Source organism: Mustela lutreola, chromosome 8 (genome assembly GCF_030435805.1).
Source record: "Mustela lutreola isolate mMusLut2 chromosome 8, mMusLut2.pri, whole genome shotgun sequence".
In the NCBI taxonomy this organism is placed as follows: Eukaryota; Metazoa; Chordata; class Mammalia; order Carnivora; family Mustelidae; genus Mustela; species Mustela lutreola.
The window spans coordinates 141,592,431-141,613,644 of NC_081297.1; the positions used below are offsets into that span (position 1 = coordinate 141,592,431).

The 21,214-nt window shown below is 57.0% G+C and overlaps 1 protein-coding gene across 5 annotated transcripts; it reads left to right on the plus strand.

Annotated features, from left to right (window-relative positions):
* The first annotated feature begins 1,772 nt into the window (after window positions 1–1,772).
* PICK1 (protein interacting with PRKCA 1) lies at window positions 1,773–20,577 on the plus strand. Of its 5 annotated transcripts, none has more exons than XM_059186946.1 (13): window positions 1,773–2,171; window positions 2,331–2,428; window positions 3,542–3,653; window positions 10,518–10,646; window positions 12,089–12,155; window positions 13,214–13,303; window positions 15,544–15,597; window positions 16,103–16,165; window positions 16,934–17,067; window positions 17,445–17,537; window positions 18,563–18,613; window positions 19,176–19,320; window positions 19,776–20,023. In XM_059186946.1, exons 2-13 carry the CDS (start codon window positions 2,388–2,390, stop codon window positions 19,871–19,873), a joined length of 1,077 nt encoding a protein of 358 aa, XP_059042929.1. In that variant the 5' UTR covers window positions 1,773–2,171; window positions 2,331–2,387; the 3' UTR covers window positions 19,874–20,023. The 5 variants fall into 5 exon arrangements, with proteins under 5 accessions (XP_059042929.1, XP_059042924.1, XP_059042926.1 ...); XM_059186941.1 differs by having other exon boundaries at window positions 1,775–2,171; window positions 19,771–20,577; XM_059186943.1 differs by having other exon boundaries at window positions 1,775–2,085; window positions 19,771–20,577.
* Window positions 20,578–21,214: the final 637 nt, after the last annotated feature.

The window sequence follows — 21,214 nt, forward strand, 5'->3', positions numbered from 1 at the left end:
GACCTGAGCCGAAGGCAGAGGCTTTAACCCACTGAGCCACCCAGGCGCCCCTCTTAGCCCCAATTTTAAAGGAGAAAAAAACCTTCTCAGACAAAGTACAAGCATGTATAAGTTAAGCAACTCAGAATTGGCTCAGGGAAGCCCTGAACGGATTTCAGAAGGCCAGACATAATTCCAAATGAATGATCCAAATGAATGTTTCTGGAACTAAGTTAAAGTGGCAGGACTTGTGAGCAGCGATTGTCTGGTAAGTCTACCTGGAAAAGGTGGGTCGGGTGGGGCCTGGAAGATGGGGAGGGTGAGGCAGAAAAGAAGGGACCAGAGCTGGTGGGGAGTCAGGAGGCTGGAGTGGCATCTTTGCCATGAGAATTGTTTACAAAACACTCACACCTGGTTCTCCTCTTTGTCTTGACCTTCACAAGTACCTGTTGGATTATTTTCCCCTGGTCTAGGGATACCTGAGGCTCAGAGGTGGGCAGTGACTTGCCCAAGATCACCCAGTTATAAAAATGACAGAACATGGGCTTGGGCTCAGACTGTCGTGGGGCGGAGAAGTCACAGTCCGTGTTAAAGTATCTAACTTTGGAGGCTGCCTTCTTCTTCTTCTTCCTCCTCCTCCTCTTCCTCTTCTTCTTCTTCTTTTTAAAGATTTATTTATTTATTTTGAGAGAGAGCACGCTCGCTCGAGCATGCACACACATGGGAGAGGGTGGGGGAGAGGGAGCCAGAGAATATCAAGCAGACCTCGTGGTGGGCACGGAGCCCTGGGGGGGGAGGTGCTGCATTCCATGACCCTCAGATCGTGACCTGAGCGAAAATCAAGAATCAGATGCTTAACTGACTGAGATACGCAGGCTCCCCAGCTGCTGCATTTGAAACCTAAAATCCTGGCCTGAACAGGGCTTGGAAGTTCTAGCCCTAGTTCTGCGACTGACCCTCTATCCATGAGACAAGGGGGGAGTTGCTTCTCTGTGCCTCAGTTTCCTCACCTCCACAATGTGGCTGACCATCCTTGTTCCCCTCTCACAGGGTGGTGGTGAGTTTTGCAATCCTGTGGCTAACCCGAACTGCAGAGCAGCAGGTACATGGGAAGGTCGCTGCTACTGTGGCATTCTGCACATTTGCGGGGACCTTTCTAAAGAGGGTGTGGGGTGGGGATCCCATGGGATGGTGGGATGCGCAGATAATCATCCTTCTGTGTCTCTCCTTCCTCTTCTGCCCGGGAAGGAAGCTGTGACCCTCCGTGGGGCCCCGGGGGGGGGGGTGCGCCTCAGGACTAAAGAAAGAGATGAGGTGTGGAGAGTCTTTTACCACATACCAGAGAAAGCATCTGGCTCAACGCTCTTAGTTTGCATATGGCGAAAGGGGGCACATAAAGGTAACTTGTCCAATCTGTCGTTAATAACAGAGCCGTTGAATACAAGTGTGCAAGCGTTAAAAGGGCGCTGCACTAGATGGCAGGAGTCTCAGGGTCGAGATCTAGATCTTATACCAACGGTGCGGGGCTCCGGACAAAATCCCTTCCCTTCTCTGGCACTTAGTTTCCTGGTCGCAGAACTGGGATTAGGCTCGAAGGGTCCTTCCAGCTCGGTGACCGGCGCCTAGGCCGGGGCGCAGAAAATGTGAAAGTGTTTGTATTCCACGGAACTTCGCCGGGAACCTCCGCGTCCAAGGATGCTTCCGTTGCCATGGCAACCGCCCGGCCGGCGTGGTCCCCGGAGTCCCGCGGAGGACGCTGGGAAGAACCCTGCCCTTACCAAGATGGCGGCAGCCACAGGGCAGGGGGCGGGGTTGAGTTGTCAGCCTGTCCAGACCTTTCCTCTGTTTCCGCTTTTTCGTGCTAAAAGCGAGTTTCCGTCAATACTTGTTTTCTCTTCTGGTTCTGGAAGCGCCGGGAGCCCGGGAGGAAGGGCTGTCTGCAGGGACTGGGGCAAGTACACCGGTGGTGGGGAAGGCGGGACTTCCGTGTCTCACAGGAAGTGACGCGACAGTCGCGGCCGCAGACAGGTGGAACGGCAGGTGGGTTCAGGTGCCAGCCTGGCCTGGACCCGGCTGTGGGACCGACGCTTCCGGTGAGCGACAGAGGTAGCTCCCAAAGGCCTGGAGACCCGTGGGGGCGGGCTCTGGGGTCTGAGCCCACCGTCCTGGCCTGGAATCCCTCCCTGTACCCAGTAAGACTCCCGTACCTTCCCGCCCCCGAGCCACGGGGACTCTCCCCGCTGTCCAGAGGGAAGGGGGAAGGTCCGGCTCTCCCGTATCGTCGGGGCGGAGGTTGACACCTAGGCACTTCGGGTCGCCAAACCCTACACTCTCTTCTCTCCCTGATCCAGTTCCCCATTCCCCTGCCGAGCTGGGCGGTTCGCCAGCCCACCTCAACTCTCGGAACCATGTTCGCGGACTTGGATTATGACATCGAGGAGGATAAACTGTGAGTATTTTGTTCCCTGCAAGTCCCAGGAACGCACGAGCTCCAGGGCCTCCAGATCCCCAGACTTCCCAGTTCTGCAGACCCTTGCTTCTCAGCGGGGGGATCAGGTCTTGTACTTGTAGCAGTAACAGACCCTGCCCTTCCAGGAGCTCACCATCTGTAGCTGGGCTGTGGACGCATTAGCAGATAACAGATCAGGGCCACATGGGTACTAATGGAGGATGGCCTGGCTACAAGGAGAGGGCAGATGGAGCAGTGCCTTGACTAGGTGTTCAGGAAAGGTTTCACAAAGGAGGTGGCAACTGAGCCAAGTTTTGAAGGTGAGTAGGAATATTGTAAGCCCACCTTCCTTCCCAGTGTAGACAATCAGTGGGGCATATTTTCAAAAATTGTTAGTCTCCTTCCTAACATCTGTCCTCCATCGGTCCGCTGCCCGTGTCTTTGGCATTTAGTATGGTGCTCCCCATCAGTAGGCTGTTAGCAAATGTTTGTTGAATGAATAAGTGAATACAGGCAAATATCTACCACAAAACATAAGTAAGTGCTGGTTTATAGTGAAAACTGGGGGTTAACTGAACAGACCAACTGAGAGATGGGTGATGGATGGTTTAACAGGAGAAGGCTTCCTGGAGAACGTGGCCATAATGTTCCCCGGGCACCTGAGAAGGTGACGAGGACAGAGTTTGACTCAGGTCTCAGAGGTAGGAAGAAGGAGAGAGAAGGGGGACCTGTTTTCACAGGTCCAGAGTGCCTGCTCTGGGCTGGGTTGGTGTTAAGTGCCTTCCATGGGCTTTCTTAGGTTTTCATCAAGTAGCAAGCCATTCTATCCATACCGCTGCCTTCCGGATGCGGGAACTGAGATGCACAGAGGTGACTGACTTACCCAAGTCCTGTAGATGGTCAATGGCAGAGCTGGGATCTGATCCCGCATCCTCAGGACTCCCGAGAGCCGCACCCGTGCCAGCACAAGATGCTGTCTCTTTTGGCCAAATGAGAAGAGAAAAAGCTGAGCAGCACTTGGAGCCTCTCGGGTTTTGAAGGGCCTGTTCCTTCACTGTCCCCTCCAGTCGTCCTTCTGCCAGGAGCTTCAGCCTCACGTGCTTCTCTTTCCAGCGGGATCCCGACTGTGCCCGGGAAGGTGACCCTGCAGAAGGACGCCCAGAACCTGATCGGGATCAGCATTGGAGGAGGCGCTCAGTATTGCCCCTGCCTCTATATTGTTCAGGTAGCGGGTGCTTTGGAGGTGGGGGTGAGGTCCCAGAGAGGGGGAGTCATCTCCCTGCTTGGGTAGCATCGTTTTCCTCTCTGCAGAGCTGGTGCCTTTTCTTCTTGAGGTCTAACCCCTGCAGAGAGGCCTTCCCGACTGCCCCCTCCGGAGGTGCCCCCGTCTTCTCCATCACATCACTGTGTTCCCTCCCTTCTCAGCCCCCGTCACCCATGATTACAATCATGGGCTTGCCCATTCGTGAGTCTGTATCTCGCCACTTACCTGTCTCCGCTCTTGGACGACAGGCTCTCAGTCTGCTTTTCCACTGCATCAGCACTGAGTACAGTGCCTGGCGTAGGGTTGAACCACATAACTCTTGGGCGGGGGCTCTGGGGCAAGTGGAGTGTCGTAGGAAGTCTCCCAGTCTATGAAGTGATAATGGTCTGAGTTCAGTGTAAATCTCCCTGGTCAGGAGCGAGTTACCCAGCCTCTCTGGGCCTCAGCTCCCTCCCCTGGAAAGTGAGGGTGTGAAATATTTGGTCACCGTGAGGATTAAACAGAACACCCCAAGCAGTGCCCGGCATAATAAACACTGAGTAGAAGATGCTGTTATTTTTCTGGCTGTTGCTCACTTCCCCAGATGGTGCAGAACAATTCTGTGGTTCTTGTAGAAGCTGCCCTGGTGACTTCCAGTCAGCTGTGACTCTGAGCCATGGGGACCATTGACTTGGCAGCTGGTCAGAGTCCCTGGTTTTTCTGTAGGCTCAGAAGGAAGCTCTCCACCTCGGACATAAACTTGACCCGGCTTCTACCCTGTTCTGACTTTCTCAGCTCAGTAGCCATTGGTGGCAGATGGGAAACTGCCATCTGCCGAGGATCTTGGAAAAGAGTCACTTCTGGGCCTCGAAGACAGAGATTCCTGGGCTGTGGTCCGGCCTCCTCTGGGTGCTGCCTTCATAAGCAGTTTGGCCTCCTCTGATCCAGGGGGTGCTAGGGAGGCCTCGCCCTGGCCTGGCCCTTTTGCTTTGTGCCTGCTTGACTCCTGCCACCTCCCCCTCCTCACCCACTGGGGACCACATCTGCTTAGAACAACCCGTAATTATAAAATAATGGAATTTGGTCAAATAATAGCACTCCTTTTTTTTTTTTTTTTTTTAAAGATTTATTTATTTTAGGCAGGGAGAGGTGGGGAGGGGAAGAGGGAGAGAGAGAGAGAGAATCCCAAGCAGGCTCCCCACTGAGCACAGAGCCTGTTGTGGGGCTCGATCTTATGACCCTGGGAGCATGACCTGAGCTGAAACCAAGAGGCGGACGCTTAGTCTACTGAGCCACTCAGGTACCCCTGTCCCACCCCTTCTTACAACCCTCCTCTCCCCTGCCCCCACCCCTACCCCCATAGCAATGCTGCTTTCTACCCTTAGAGCTGTGTCTTAGGTGTGAGCCTCCACTTTCCTCACTTAGATGCTTACCCTGTTATTTCTGGATCTGTTGCTTGTAAATATCTGTCAGTTTCTCCCAGTCCGTTCCCGTTAGGTGGGAACGTTAGCTCTCTTCCAGAGCCTCCTTGCTCTCTCTCTCCCCCACGTCCTTCCAGCATGGTGCTCGCGCAGTTCAGGCTAACCTGCGGTCCGTGTCAGCACCGCGGGCCAGGCTGTGCTGTGGGCACTAGGGGTGAGGCAGTGAGGGGAATGAGGAACCTGTCCTCCCGAGCTGCTGGTGCTGTAGGAGGAGGATGACATCCGGGTCTGTGTCCTGAGCTTCACGATCGTCCGCGGTCGTGCTTTTTTAAAAATTACTTTATTGTGAAATCCATACAACGTACAGTTAGTAGTTTTGAAGTTCAGTGGCATTTGTGGTGCATTTGCATAAATTCAGCCATCAGCCCTCTCTAATTTCAGAACATTTTCATCCCCCAGAACAGCCCGCGTCCTCTTAAGTGTTCACTCGTCACCCCTAAGTGTTCACCCCTCCCCTCCCCCGGCCACCACCCCTCTCTGCGACCAGTGTCCGTGCTGGTTATTTCAGATCAGTCAGTAATCTGCTTATTACATAGGTTGTTCTTTTGGATATTTTTAATATAAACAGACTCTAACACGTCACCTTTGGCATCTGGCTTCTTTCACTTAGCATAATGTTTTTGAACTTCATTCAGGCGGTGGTGTATTTCAGTAATTCATTCTTTCTACGGCTGATGAAGATTCCTTTTTGTGGGTGCACCACAGTGTGTTCATCCATTCCTTTGAGGGATGTATGGGTTGTTCACCCCTCTCAGCCGCTGTGATGGTGCTGCTGTGAGCCCGCGCAGGCGCTTGCTGGGCGGACACGCGTGCTCGTGGGCATGGAGCACGTACCTGGGAGCAGGTGCACACACCAGTGGCACCGCTGGCTCCCACCGTGCTGCCGTGGTTAACTTTTTGAGGAACCTCTGCCTCTTTTCTTAACTCAATCTTTTCTTCTTTTTTAATATCATTTCTTGGGGTTCTTCCATTGTGTACATTCAGCATCTTTCCTCGTGGGCAGCTGATCTTTCTGTTTCCCTGATGGCTGTAGTCTGTCCTCACTGGGCCTCCCCTTCCCTCTCCTCTGTGGGACTCCCCCACTTCCAGGAGTCCTCTTTCCCTCCTCCTTTTTTTTTTTTTTTTTTTTTTTGAAGTTTTCGTTTTGATTCCAGTGACTTCATGTATGGTGTAATAATCAGTGTCATGTCTTTGACATAATGATTTAGCACCTGCGCACATCCCCTGGTGCTCGTCACAAGTGCCCGCCTTAATCTCCAGCACCTGTTTCCCCATCCCCCCTCCCGTCCCCCCTCTGGTGACCAGCAGTTTGTCCTCTCTAGTTTTGTTTATTTCTTTTTTAAGATTTATTTAATTGAGAGAGTGCGCGTGCGCACACGGGTGTCAGGGGGCAGTGACAGGGAAAGGGAGAAAGAGAATCTCAAGCAGGCTCCCTGCCGAGGGCAGAGCCTGACCGGGGTGGTGGGGGGTTCGATCTCAGAACCTTGAGATCAGGACCTGACAAGAGTCAGACGCTTAACCGACCGAGCCGCCCAGACGCCCCTGTTGTTGATAGTTAAGAGTCTGTTTCTTGCTTTGTCTCTGATTTTTCCCCCTTTGCTCATTTGTGTTGTTTCTTAAATTCCACATTATGAGTGACATCGTGTGGTCTTTGTGTGACAGACTCCTTTTGCTCAGCATTATGCTCTCTAGATCCATCCATGTCTTTGCAAATGGCAAGGTTTCGTTCTTTTTTATGGCTGAGTAATATTTCATTATATATACACACACCACATCTTTATACATTCATCAGTCGATGGACACTGGGCTGTGTGCATATCTTGGCTCTTGTAAATAATGCTGCTGTAAACGTAGGGGTCCACATATCCCTTTTTTTGTTTTTGTTTTTTAAGATTTTTTAGAAATTTATTTTACAGACAGATCACAAGTAGGCAGAGAGGCAGGCACAGGGGTTGGGGGGGAAGCAGGCTCCCTGCTGAGCAGAGAGCCTCATGTGGGGCTTGATCCCAGGACCCTGGGATCATGACCTGAGCCGAAGGCAAAGGCTTTAACCCACTGAGCCACCCAGGTGCCCCCACATATCCCTTTGAATTAGCATTTTTATATGCTTTGTATTCTGAATAACCAGTAATGCGATTGCTGGGTCATAGGGTAGCTCTATTTTTAATTTTTTGGGGAACCTCCATGCTGTTTTCCAGCACGGCTGCCCCAGTTTGCGTTCCCACCAACAGTGCGAGAAGGTTCCATTTTCTCCACATCCTTCCCAACACTTGTTTCTTGTGGCATTGACTTTAGCCATTCTGACGGGTGTGAGATGGTATCTCAGTGTGGTTTTGATTTGCATTTCCCTGACGCTGAGTGATGTTGAACATCTTTTCATAGGTCTGTTGGCCCCCTGGATGTCTTCTTCAGAGAAACGTCTGTTCACGTCTTCTGCCAGTTTTTTAATTGGATTATTTGGTTTTTGACTGGTCTAAGTTCTTTATAGATCTGGGATACTAGCCCTTTATCAGCTGTGTCCTTTGCAAATATCTTCACTCATTCTGTAGGTTGCCTTTTAGCTTTGTTGACTGTTTCCTTCGCTGTGCAGGCCAGGAGCCCTCTTTCTCGGCTGACTTCCCCATCAAGGTGGAGTGCACCCCATGCAGCTTTCTTTCTTTTTTTTTTTTTTTAAGATTTTTATTTATTTATTTGACAGAGATCACAAGTAGGCAGAGAGAGAGAGAGAGATTGGTGGAAGCAGGCTCCCCACTGAGCAGAGAGCCTAATTTGGGCTTCGATTCCAGGACCCTGGGATCATGACCTGAGCCAAAGGCAGAGGCTTAACCCACTGAGCCACCCAGGCCCTCCCTCCTGCAGCTTTCTGAGAGAGGCTGCATGGGAGGTACATTTTCTGAGAGCTTGTGTCTCTGAAGGTGCCGTTATCCTGTCCTTGTTGTTATTCTAGTCCTTCTACTTGACACTTGGACAGATCAAGAAAGACTATCAAAAAAAAAAAAAAAAAAGGATGCCAAGTTTGAAAATAATTTTCACCTAGAAATTCAATGGCGTCCTTTCATTATCTGTGCTGTCAGCATTGTTACGTCTCAGGCTGCTCTTCTTATGTGTGACCCTTTATCTGTAATTTCTTTTATCCTTGATCTCTCAAGACCCTTGGGAATTTCCTTGTGTCCCCGGCATTCTGAAGGGTCACGATGATGGCTCTTGGCACAGGTCTTTGTCTTGTGTTGGTCCTAAGTGGGTGTGTCCGTCAGGGACCCTCATGGCTCTCTCCCCGCTGGAAGTTTCTAGTGTTAGCTCTTTGAGGGGATCTTGCTCTGGTTTCTGTTCCCTCTTGTGGGACTCCTGTTCATTAGTGCCGGGCTTCCTGAAATGATCTTCTAATATTTTTCTTTCTCTTTTTTTTTCTGATTTCCTATGTCTTTTTCATTTTCCTCTGCTTGGCTGCCTAATTTCTTTGACATTGTAAATTTCAGTTATAATTTGCATTTCTAAGATTTTTCCTTTTTTAAATTTTTTAAAGATTTTATTTGTTTATTAAAAAAAGATTTTATTTGTTTATTTGAGAGAGAGAGTGCTCAAGCACGAGTGGGGGTAGGGACAGAGGGCGAGGGAGAAGCAGACTCTCCAGTGAGCAAGGAGCGCAACGCAGAACTCGAATCCAGGACCCTGAGATCATGACCTGAGCTGAAGTCAGGTACTTAATGGAGTGAGCCAGGCAGGTGCCCCCCTGTTTTTGAATTGATCCTTTTATATCATCCTGTTCTTTTTCTAATCACTTTGAAGACATTAATGGTGCTTTTCTTTCTGTTTTTATATCGTTCCTACTTTGTTTCTGCTTCCTGTGGTTCCTTTTCTCTGTGTAAGTGTTTCTCATATGAAACCTTTTCCCAAGTGCCCGGTAATCCTCACCTGTCTTTCCGGGGCAAGTGAGCCATCACCGCCATGTGCTAAGTAGTCGAGAATCTGTGTGCGGGTTGTGTCTGGGGGCTTCCCTGTGGGGCGGTCAGGCATCAGGGAAGCTGTGAGGGGACCCTCCCAGTGTCTACATAGACGGGCCTTTGCTGTGGAGCCATTCAGGGCAGTGGCCTCCAGTCTCCCGTGGGGAAGGGCAGTAGGCCTGGCTGCTGGCATTCTGGGTCCCTACTGGGGGTAGGGGCTGGGGATTCACTAAACCCAAATCCTTCCAGTCTGGTGCCTCTGTCCTGCCTCCCTCGGTCCCTGGGCCTTGGAAAGGGGAAACCCGGGGAAACCACCTCCATCTTCCGTGGAGACGGGGTGGTGATGGACGACTGTGGATGGGGAGGGAACCCGGAGTTGAGTCCTTTTCTTACTTTCTACACCTTGCCTTCCGCCCACCTGTGGCTGTTTCCAGAGGTCCACTTCCTGACCCACTGGCAGTTTCCAGCAAAGACTGGATCTTTCTTCCTAAAGCCCCTCCATTAGGCCTTTGGATTCCTGCTGTCCATCTTCCAAGGACAGGTAGACCCTCTCATTGTCTTCTCTACCAGTGAAAAAAAAATATTGGGGTGCCTGGGTGGCCCAGTCAGTTGAGCATCCAGCTCTTGATTTTGACTCAGGTTGTGATCTCGGGGTCCTGGAATCGAGCCCTGCATCAGGGCCGAGTGGGGACTTGGCTGGAGAGTCCCTCTCCCTCTCCGCCCCTCCCCCTGCTCTTGCTCCCATGCGTCCACGTGTGCACACTCTCTCTGAGATAAATTTAAAAAATAATAATAATGATTGTGTTTTTAGTGTGACCCTGGAAGGTAATGGAAAGAAACTCTCATCTCCGGTTTTTCTGTTTTTATATTGCCCATATAATGTTACATATAAGTAACATATATGTGAAACAGTATCAAGTGTTCTTTCTATACACTTTGTGTAGGAAATTTAGCGACTGAAGATCAAGGAGAGGAAAGACGTACCAGACGACCACTGCTAATAATTAGGTGTCTGTCCTAGTGGCTGTTGTCTGGCTATGCCTTTCGTCTTCTTGTCCATCTCTGCACACACGTTCGTGGCCTAACTGCACCCCCCCGCCCCCGCCTTGCCCAGAGCAGCGCTTGCACACCCGTGCTTGGACAGGCCCGCCCTGCCTCACGGCACAGGAAGTGCAGACCCACCCCGGACCCCGGGAGGGAGGCTCACATGCGCCGTGGAGTCCTTGCTCTTTGGGGACTGAGATGAGGCGCAGGAACTGACCAGAGGGCCTTTGGGGCTTCAAGCATTGTGGGGAAAATCTGTGAACGAACTGCGTTTGGAGGAGCACACACTCAGCTGGGGTGCGTGTGGGCTGGCCCGAGCCGGGCCTCGGTCAGGGCGCAGGGGACCACTGTCTCCACCCCGCCCTCCTTTGCACCCCCAGGTGTTTGACAACACCCCAGCGGCCCTGGACGGCACTGTGGCAGCCGGTGACGAGATCACCGGGGTCAATGGCAGGTCAATCAAGGGCAAAACCAAGGTGGAAGTGGCGAAGATGATTCAGGAGGTGAAGGTAAGGCTGCCGCGGGCGGGGGCAGGGAGGGGGGACACAGACAGCCACGCCGCTTTGATGACCCCCAGCCTGTCAGAAGCCCCCGCAGGCCTGGAAGGGGATGGGCCCTTTCTCAGCTGCCCCCTTGGTACACCCGGGTCCGGGCCACAGTCCAGCCTTCCGCAGCGTCTCCCACATCCGGTCAATACCGCTCACGCTCCAGGACTTGTAGTGTCTTGGCAGGAGAGTGGGTACCTTCTGGTCCCCTGTCCTTCAGCTCCCAGGGTTGCTGTCGGATTGGGAACCGTGCCTCAGGGCAAGCCGGTATGTCCCCGCTCAGGGCTGGAGCTGAAGCTAGAAGTCCAAGGTGAACCTGCCGGGGTCCGCAGACACCCGGTAAATGTCAGTCGGGCCATGCCGGGCCTCGGAGGGGTAGGAGGGAAAGAGGAGCCCCCTTTCCTCATCCCTGTAGGAGCTTTTCTGCTCACTGGGTCCTCCTGGGCTCACAGACCCCCAGGGAAAGTTCTGGGCTCTGCGGCAGCTCGCAGGCCAGCTGCCGGTCTTCTGTTCTACAGACCACAATCACGCGCGGCCGGTCCCCGCTCCCCGCGCTCCACCCCTGCTGCCATGGGCCGAGGTCTCGCCCCACAGATCCCCTCCCCCACCAGTGGCAGGCAGCGTTCTGACCACTCACAAGCAAGCGTGTGGCCCTTCAGCCATTTTTTAGAGGTTTTGCTGCTAGTGACTTGGGAAACCAAAGCGGCGAAGGACCTGCAAAGCCATTGGATTATTTCGAGCTTTTCAAGTCAGGGGTCCCAGCCGTAGCTAGGCCAAGTGTCCTGGCTCCCTCACCCCATCCATCCAGAGCTCTCCTCACCCCTGTTCCTCCTCCGTGTCTCAGGGACTTGGCACCAGTGTCCCTGCCTGTCCCTCTTGGTGGGGAAACACTTCTCAGGAGAAGGCCAGCACTTCCCTTCCTATTATAGAAAGTGATTTGCATCAGCCTCTCTCTGGCTTGGGCCCTAGGGGCTGTGGGCTGTCCCCCACCTCCCGGGCATCCCAGCCCCAGGCACAGAGGAGGCGCGGGGAGGTGTTAGTAGGGGGCTACTGAGCCTGGGGTAGCACAGCGACGGCTTGGAGTGGGGCGTGGGGTGGGGGAATGCAGGGCACCTGATCTCGCTGGAGCACAGCGGGCTCTGAGCTCCGTGACAGCAAGGGACCGTGTCTGCCCTTGTCCCTGCTGGTTCCGCAGGGCCTGGCGCGTAGTGGGTCAAGGAAGGACCTGGGAACAAACAGGTTACAAGGCAGGGCCTGGTCACAGCCCTTGGCCCAGTGTGGCAGAATTTGGGGCCCCTCCCTGGGCTCAAGATTCCGTTATGACCACAGATTGTGGGGCACACAGGCTTCCCCAGGGGAGGGGCTGGGGACCCAGGAGACTCCTTCTCAACCCTCCTCTTTTCCAGGGGGAAGTGACGATCCACTACAACAAGCTGCAGGCAGACCCTAAGCAGGGCATGTCCCTGGACATTGGTAAGTGGGGACAGAACAATGGTGCCCCGTGGCCCCCCAGGCCCCGGCCCCTATTTTGTGTTTCTGTGACAGTGTGTCAAGAGTTATGTGACTTTTGACCAAGTTAGGGGCCTAGGGGAGTACCCGGGGTGCTCTCCTGCAGCTGCTTCAAGAAATCTGTCCCATGTTGCAGTCCTCTCCCAGGGCCACCTCCTCTGACTGCCCTGCGGTTGTCCCTTATAGGGCAGCCCCTCCCCCTTCTGAAAGGGAGGGCAGCCTCTACAGTGAGGCATGGTGCCTCCTGCCCTCCCAACACTCCCTTACGTGGCCCTGGCCGCCTTTCCCGCCCACCTGCTCCCAGGAAGGCTCGTCTGAGCTGGACGTCACTGGCCAGCCCGTGCCCCCACGGCATTCCCCGGGACAAGTGGCCTCCTGCTAGCAGGGGACTGGGCTTTGGATCTGTAGAAGCTTCAGGGTCCAGAGCTTAGACATTGCAGCTTTGAGGTCCTCTGGACCAGCTGCCTCTTTCCGCATCAAGGCTTGAGGCCCAGAGAAGGCTGTGTCCCCTGCGTGATGCACACCCAGGTCCCTTGGCTCTGGAACCCAACACACTTTCCCTCCACCTTAGGGCCATAGCCGCGTTCTGGTTTTTAGGGAGAGAGGCTAAGATCAAGTGTGTCCTGGATGGAGGTGCTCTGTAGAAGCACCTCCCCTTTGGTCCCATCCTGGGCCCCTTCCAGGACTCCATATGTGGCCAAGTATACAGTAACTGAGTCTGGGTCCAAGGTCGCTTGTCGCTGATGGCACCTCCACTCAAGGCTCTCCCTGGTTGGCCTGTTGGCACTTTACACATTCGCCTCCTTCCGGCTCCCAGCACCGCCCTCATGGAGAGCGACTAGGGCAGGGGGTCCAGCGCGACCTCTGCCCTGGGGCTGTCCTCAGAGTCACCAGAGCTCAGTGCAGCCCCCTCGGTCCCTGCCTGAGGTCGCTGATCACGAGGAGATGAGCTGGGGCAGGGGCGGGCCAACAGCCCAGCTGCACAGGCTCCGTCACTGAGGCCCTTTCTGCCCTGCTCCCAGTGCTGAAGAAGGTAAAGCATCGCCTGGTGGAGAACATGAGTTCGGGGACCGCAGACGCCCTGGGCCTGAGCCGGGCCATCCTGTGCAACGGTGAGTCCTCTCCTGCCCAGCGCCCCAGGGACAGGATCGCAGGCCCAGGCTTCCAGATCGAGGGGCACCATGGCCACCCGTGTTGCTGATGTGGGTCCTGCTGCCCGGGGGGGCCGATGGTCACCCTCTGCACCCCCAGAGCGTCCACGGCAGTCAGCCAAGGCCTCCTGCAGCCAGCGGCCCTCAGGCCCTGGGCACAGATGAGACAGATGTCCAGCTCCCTGCGCCTGCGCTTTCCTTCGCCACTGTCCCCAGCTGCTGTCACAGGACCAGCAGCCACCACGGGCCCTCAAGTGCATCCCCAGCTCCCTGCCTTTCTCCAGGAGGTGGCGCTGCTGCCCTTGTCGCAGAGGTTCCTGGCCAGGACTGGGGTGGGGGTGGGGAGAAGCCACGGGACACTCACGTTCACACCCACGCATGTGTGTGGCCAGTGAAACACTTGGTCCTGCTCCCACCCTCCCCAGCCCGAGTTTATAAATAGCAGTTCTGCTGTGCCTGTGTGGGGGCTGGATTTCAATGCCTATATATATTGTGGGCTCAGCTGGGCGCACTGGGCTTCACTGCGGGGGGGCGTAGGGGGGTACAGAAGTGGCGGCTGCTATTTTCAGCTTCTTGGTGTCTATAAATCCCTGTTACTGTAGTTACCATGCGTTGAGATGAAATTAGAACTGGTTGTTGTGTTTTTCCCCCCCAAACCTTGCAATTTCCCCAGCCTTAAATAGGGTTTCTAAAATTGAAGCTGTCATGATGTCCCATGACCCAGCTAAAAACAACAGCGGGCGCTTACGTGGCTCCTTTCCTGCCAGGCTGGCCGGGGGCCAGGGCTCTGGGGAGCCAGCGCCTGGGGGCCAGCCAGGGGCCCAGCTCCCAAAGACACCCCCCGCCCATCGCCGCTCCCTCCTGTCCCGCAGAGCCCACACGGCCGCTGCCTGACGCCCAGCCACCTCGGCCAAGCTCGCCTTCTACTCCCCTCCCTGCCTCCCGCTCAGAAAACCAGGGCTCAGGTCAACACGGGGGTGGGGGGTCAGAGGGCCCCCCCCAGCTGGAATAGTGCCCAGCTGTGTGCCATCGGGCAGGTTGTGTCTCAGCTTGTCAGACCATGAGGGAGGTAGTCCCTGCCCCACAGGCGCGCAGGGAGGGAGGACTGAGCTGTGTGCAAGGAGCCTTGAGCCCTGAGTCCTGGCTAACAGTGGCTGGGCTCAGTGAGGCCAGGCCTTGCCCTGAGGGGCCACCACGTGAGGAAGCCAAGGGCGCCAACACCTGCCCTGACCCTGCCCTGAGGTGGCCGCCGGGGCTCCTGGTGGGGAGGTGGGAGGTCCCCTGTCCCCTCACTGCTGGAGGGGCCCTCCCTCCCATGATCCGAGAAGCTGGCCCCGGCCACTGCGGTCCCCTTGCTCCCATTTTGAGCCCTTGAGGGGAAGCAGCTGCCCCCACCTCGCCCTTTGGGGTCACCCCACTTGTTGCTTGGCCACTGTCTCCTCTGTTGGACCGCGAGCCTCGAGGGCATGACGTGGGCTCATTCACCAAGGCTGTTCTGTGGGCCTGTCGCGGGCCTGGCAGGCAGAAGGTGCTTGAGAAACCTCTGTGGAGCGAGTGAGGTTGATGGCCAAGGCCGGGTCCAGCGCGAGCTCGGCTTCAGGGCCTTTCCCGACCTGGTCATCCCTCCCGGGGTGGTTCTTCCTCCGGAGCTGTTACACATGTTTCTCACGCACTAAGCCCTGCGTCACGCCTGCACAGAGGCTGTCCAGACCACTCATCTCTCCGGCTTTGCTCGGATGGCCTTCCTCCTCGGCTCTCTGCAGGGTTTGTCCTAGAGGCCCGGGGGCCCTGGCTGCTAGGGCAGGGCCTGCCTTTACGTGGCCATTGGGAGCCACCCACAGGTGGGGCCGTGGGGATGGCCCAGCCATTTTTCACTCGTGACTTTGTATAATGTATAATGATCGTCCCCTTTTTGCCCCTCAGATGGGTCCCAGCCCGCTGGGGTGGGGACTTACCTTGGGGGTGTCCCGGGGGTGGCCCTGGCATGCCTGTGGTTTGGGTACCCTGGGCTGCCCCCAAACTCTCCCAAGCCCAGCTGAGGTGACAGCTCCCCCTCCCTGGGACCCCGTCCCCTGCCAGGCCTGGTTCTCTTCTGGGGGCTGCCTCGTTCCTCCCGAGTCTGGCTCGGGCCGCCCCTGGCTCTCTCCTTCCCCCACGCTCGTGGGGACTCACTGGCCCCCTCTTTCTCCGATCCCCCCCAGACGGGCTTGTGAAGAGGCTGGAGGAGCTGGAGCGGACCGCCGAGCTGTATAAAGGTGAGAAGCAAACTGGGCACGGGCTCTGCCCGGGGTCGACTGCCACAGCCCAGCTCTGAGATGGTGGCAGCAGAGGCGGGAACACCAGCCCGTGACATTCTAGGACGGCGGCCACTAGGAGTTCTTAAGAAAAAGCCTCTTAAGACATACTTTTTCTGATTATGAAACTAATACACATCCGTAAAAAATGCCAATAAGAGCCCATGTAAATGCAGTCGGGGGGGTCTGTCTGAGCCCGACTCTCTCCCTGAGAGATGGCCCGTGGGAGGCCTTGTTCACCGTCTGCCCCCACCGAGCCTTGGCTCTCCTGTTGGACGGCGGCTCCTCCTGGTCGGCGCTGGGCCTGGGGCTAAGCCTTCCACCCTGGGCCCTAGTGGGGCTGTGGGGGAAGCCGGTGAGCTCAGGAACGGTGACGGCCTTGGGGTGGGGCTGGAGGCCGTGTCCGGGGGGCCGCTGTGGTCCCGCCATGTGCCCCCATCCCCTTTTGGTTGGGTCTCTCCCACAGGAATGACGGAACACACCAAGAACCTCCTCCGGGCCTTTTATGAGCTGTCACAGACACACCGGGGTAAGGGCACCCCCAGACGTGCTGTGGGTCTTCCTGGGAAGACCCTCGCTCCCCTCTGAGCCCGGTGCTTCCCATACAGTGAGAGTGTGGCTGGTCCCCTTCCCGGGCCCTTCCTCACCCCCACACTCAGGCAGATGCCACAGCATCTGACGTCAGGCCAAGTTCAGGCCAAGCCTGGTCTGGATGCCAGGAGCTAGCAGTAACGGGGGCCAGTAGGGAACATCTGGACCAGCTGGTCATCGGTGGGGTCCAGTCCCTTGTCTGGCCCTGCCCCGTCTCACATCTACTGCCCTTGACCGTGTAGAGAACCTTCCTTACTTGTGCCCTCGTGTCTTACAAGTCTGCTTGCTGGGCAGCGCAGCTACAGTTAGTACCAATTTACAGTCGGGAAAAGGAAGCCCCAGGTCGACGAAGTGGTCACCCAGCTCCTGCGGGCAGAGCTGGCCTTAGACCCCGGCATCCAGATTCCCAGACCGATGCTCTGCTGTCAGGCAACCCCAGCCTCTCCAACCTTGACTGAGCCTTCTTCCCACATGGCCTGGTCACTCTGGGGAATGAGGGCTACTGTCTTGGGTATAGACCCAGCTCCCCTGGGGTACAGACCCAGCTGTCTTCAGGTGCAGACCCATCTCCCTTGGGACATAGACTTCATGCAGACCTTGGCCTTCAGGCTGCCACGCCCCCTGCCCTGCTTCTCCCCAGCAAATCCCTGGCTTCCCCATGAAGGGGTCAGGTAGGGACAGCCTTCAGGGCAGACTTGTCCTGCAGCCTTTGGGGACGTGTTCTCCGTCATCGGGGTGCGGGAGCCCCAGCCAGCAGCGAGTGAGGCTTTCGTGAAGTTTGCCGACGCCCACCGCAGCATCGAGAAGTTCGGCATCCGGCTGCTGAAAACCATCAAGCCGGTAGGTCATGGCGGGCATGTGTGTGTGTGCGCATGTGAGGGTAGAGAGGGGACAATGTGGCATGCAGAAGGGGCCTGGACTGGAGTCAGTGGGCGAAGATTCTGGCTTGGTCCCCTGCACGGCTGACTGTGGGTCAGTCACTCTGCCTCCCTGACCTCACTCGGCATTGACCTCCAGGCTGGTTTCTGGCCCTGGCTGCACCTGGGCCCAGCCTGCCCTCTCACCATGGAGGGGACAGACTTGTCCGAGGGTGCCCCTTGGCTCTGACGCCTGGGTCCCATAGAAGGATTGCTGGGTCAGTGCTATCTTTGTCACACTGGTCCACCTAACTCTTGCCCCGCGCGGACCAAGCACCTGCCCCCACCCTTCCCTTCCAGATGCTGACAGATCTGAACACGTACCTCAACAAAGCCATCCCAGACACTCGCCTCACCATCAAGAAGTACCTGGATGTGAAGTTTGAGTACCTAGTGAGTGGTCTCCAGCCCCTGGGGAGGGATGAGTCTGGCATGCTGCCGAGAGAACCGACCTAGGGATTTTCCCCTCAGTTGGCCACAGGCTGGCAAGCAGGACGGGGCTGTCCTGTCTGATTGAAGATGTGGGACCGGGGACCTGTAAGACCTGGGCAGTTGAGCAGCAGCCGAGACCCTTACCCAACTGCTCAGAGGAGTCTCTGGGAGCCTGGGGTAGGCAGAGTGCTCACTCTGGACCCCTCTAACCCCTTGGGGGTCACTTTTACAATGGGTCAGGTTATAAAGTGGGTGCCAAGGGACATTACTGAGTTTTTTTTCTGGAAGATTTTACTTTATTTATTTATTTTTTGAGAGAGCGCATGAGTGGGAAGAGGGGCAGAGGGAGAGAATCTCAAGCAGACTCTGTACTAAGTGTGGAGCCTGATGGAAGGCTCGGTCTCATGACCCTGAGATCATGACCTGAGCCGAAATCAAGAGTCAGACATTCAGCCAACCCACTGGGGCCACCCAGGCGTCCCTGGACATTTTTGAGTTTTATGCTGAAATAAAAATTCTGATGGTCAAAGGAGTTGAGGGGAAATGCTCCAAGAAGCCAGCCAAGGCTCCTTTGCTGCAGGACTTCTCAGAGCCTTTGACAGGCTTGTGTGCCACGTGACTCTTCAAGGGCCTTCCCACGTTCTTTTGACCGCGGAGTCCATTTCAACCCAGAGCATTACTTGGGACTTGAGTTTGGTAAACCCCGGGCTGTTTCTCAGGCCGTTGCCGCCCTCCCCGATGAGTGCCCTCTCCTGCACACTGCCCCTCGCTCTGGGCCTCCCCAGGCAAGGGCTAGTCCGAGTGAAGCGCCAGCCCCCCAGATGGGTGTCAGCCTATCCCAGTTGAGGGCATGCAGGGCCCAGGCCTCGCATGGCCTCCCCCAGGCAGGGCTTAGGGGTCCTGTGGGGCGTGGAAAGAAGTGAGGCATCAGGGGTCACCCAGGAGGCGCAGCTCCTCTGACCTCGTGGCCTCGCTGTCCCACACAGTCCTACTGCCTGAAGGTGAAGGAGATGGACGACGAGGAGTACAGCTGCATCGTGAGTTTCCCAGGGCGACTGAGGGGGGTGGCCCTGGTGCTGGAAAGTCTCGGCGTGTACACACCTTCCCCACAGCTTGTCTCACAGAGACCCACACATGTCCGGGGGCTGCCAGGGGCACCGGGTGGCTCAGGCCAACCTTGGAGAGGCCCGGGCATCTGGCTGAGCTCTTGTTTCTGGATGTGTGGGGCTATCCGCCCCCACCCCCGGCCCCCCTGGGCCTCCGAGTGCGGCCATCTTGCTGCGGGGCTGCTCCCCCAGGCTTGGCGAGGCTGACTTCACTCACTCCTAAGAGGCATTTCTAATCCTCTACATTTTTAATATTTTTGATGGCAAGATGGTTCCCCTTAGCACTAAATGTTCACTATTTAACGTGCACAGGTGTGGTCTTTTGTTTTCTTCACAAAGAATAAGTGCTTCTGGCAATCAGAAGTGGGGGGCCAGGGTTGTGGTGTGGCGGTGGGAGCTGGGAGCCGGTGTCTGTCCCAGAGCGGGCTCCCCCTCCCGCCTTCCCACCAGCCGGGGTCCTGATGTGTTCCCCACCCCCCCTCCCCCGCCCCAGGCCCTGGGGGAGCCCCTGTATCGTGTGAGCACTGGCAACTACGAGTACCGCCTGATCCTGCGCTGTCGCCAGGAGGCCCGCGCCCGCTTCTCCCAGATGCGCAAGGACGTGCTGGAGAAGATGGAGTTGCTAGACCAGAAGCACGGTGAGGGGACTAGGTGGGCACTGGGGGCTGGACACGCGTGCCCAGCCTCCGGCCTCTGCCACCCTTGGGCTGGGGTGCCTGGGTACCGCCTTCTCTGCCTTTCAGAGCTGGGAAAACGGTGGCCCGAGAGGTGATGAACCTACGTGCGCTTCCAAGGCCTCGCCATGGGAGAGCTTTGAGTCTGACCCAAGATGGAAGGCTCTGGCAGGAGCACCCCCACCCCCTCAATCCCCGCCTGGGGTCTGGCCTGGGTGGGACTGGCCTGTGCCCTGGGGGCGCAGCGGGGTGCCATCCACAAGCTCTGCGCTGGGCTGGGCTGCCCTGGCCTTGCACACTCCAGCTGTGTGGGGGTCTCTGAGGGTGAGCTGGGCAGCCCAGGGGCAGAGGGCGGGCCCGGGCAGGCCTCGGGGTGGGGCTTCTCCACCGGCGCCGTGTGCCCGTCTGCCCCAGTCCAGGACATCGTGTTCCAGCTGCAGCGCCTCGTGTCCACCATGTCCAAGTACTACAACGATTGCTACGCGGTGCTGCGCGACGCCGACGTCTTCCCCATTGAGGTGGACCTGGCGCACACCACGCTGGCCTACGGCCTCGGCCAGGATGAGTTCACCGACGGGGAGGACGAGGAGGACGAAGACGACGAGGACACGGCAGCCGGGGAGCCGTCCGGGGACGCGCGAGGGGCTGCCGGGCCCCTGGACAAGGGTGGGAGCTGGTGTGACTCCTGAGTGCCCCCACGGGGTGCGGATCTGGGGGGTAGGGGGAGTGGGAGGACGGAGCACGGGAGCGGGGGCGGGGCCGCCGCCCGCATAAAGGCCTGCTGGCTTGGGGCGCCTGCCTCCCTACTCCTCTGTCCTAGCACAGCGACCCCAGGCTCCTGCTCAGGAAAGTCCCTGGGTGCCCCCCCTCCCCTCCCCGCCTCCCCAGCCAGATGGAGAGCTTGGCCCCCGGAACTGCCTTAGGAAGGAGAGTGGGGGCGCAGAGAGGAGGAGGGGCGGGAGCAGGTGGCAGGCAGTCCAGGACCCATTCCCTGTGGGCACCAGCACTGGCCCCTCCTGGAGCCTGCCGGCGTGGGGGGCCGGAGGCAGGCCACTGAGGTTGGGGGCAGTGGCCATGTGCCCCCTCAGCTCACCCCAGGCCGGCCCCAGCCCTGCCCACTCTCACTCCCCGGTGGCCTTTGTTCATTCGCTTCTCCCGGCTCAGCCGCTTCCTGGGGCAGGGCCGGGCCCTGGGCCTGTACTGAATAAACAGCAGCCCAGACTGAGCGGCTCCTTGCGCTGGCCTCACCCCCTCCTCGTGCTCTCGACGCCCCGTCTGCCCCTCCCTGGCCCTGAGCGAGGGCGGGATCGACGTTCCCTTGCCACAGCTTTGTGAACTGGTGCTACTGTCCCCATGTACAGACAGATGACCGAGGCTCTGGCTCAGGGCCACCCGGCATCCAAGGACAGGGAGGGATCTGCACTTGAATCTGGCAGGTCCCAGAGACCCCAGGTTCACTCCTTCGTGGAGCCTCTGCCCTCCTCCTCCACCTTTGGTCTGCCTGGGCTTGTGGCCAGTGGCTCTGCCGTATTTGGGAAGGGCAGGACAGACACCGAGGCCCATTGAGGGGAGAATGTCAGGGGCGCCCCCACCAGTCGAGGCACACCCATTCTGCCGCGGCGAGGGAAGGCCAGCGGAGAACGCAGCCCCCGTGCTCTGTGTGTTCGCAACATGGGCGAAATAGGCTGGCTGTGCCTCCTGCCAGCTGTGCGGTCCCTGTTCACACCTGTGGTCCCCACGTAATGGTGGCCCCTTTTCACTTCCAAAGTGTCTCTGAACAATGACTTCCATGCGCATCCTGAGAAGGGGAGGCAGCAGGAAGCTGTGGGGTGGGCAGGGTCTAAAATGGGGGGAGGGG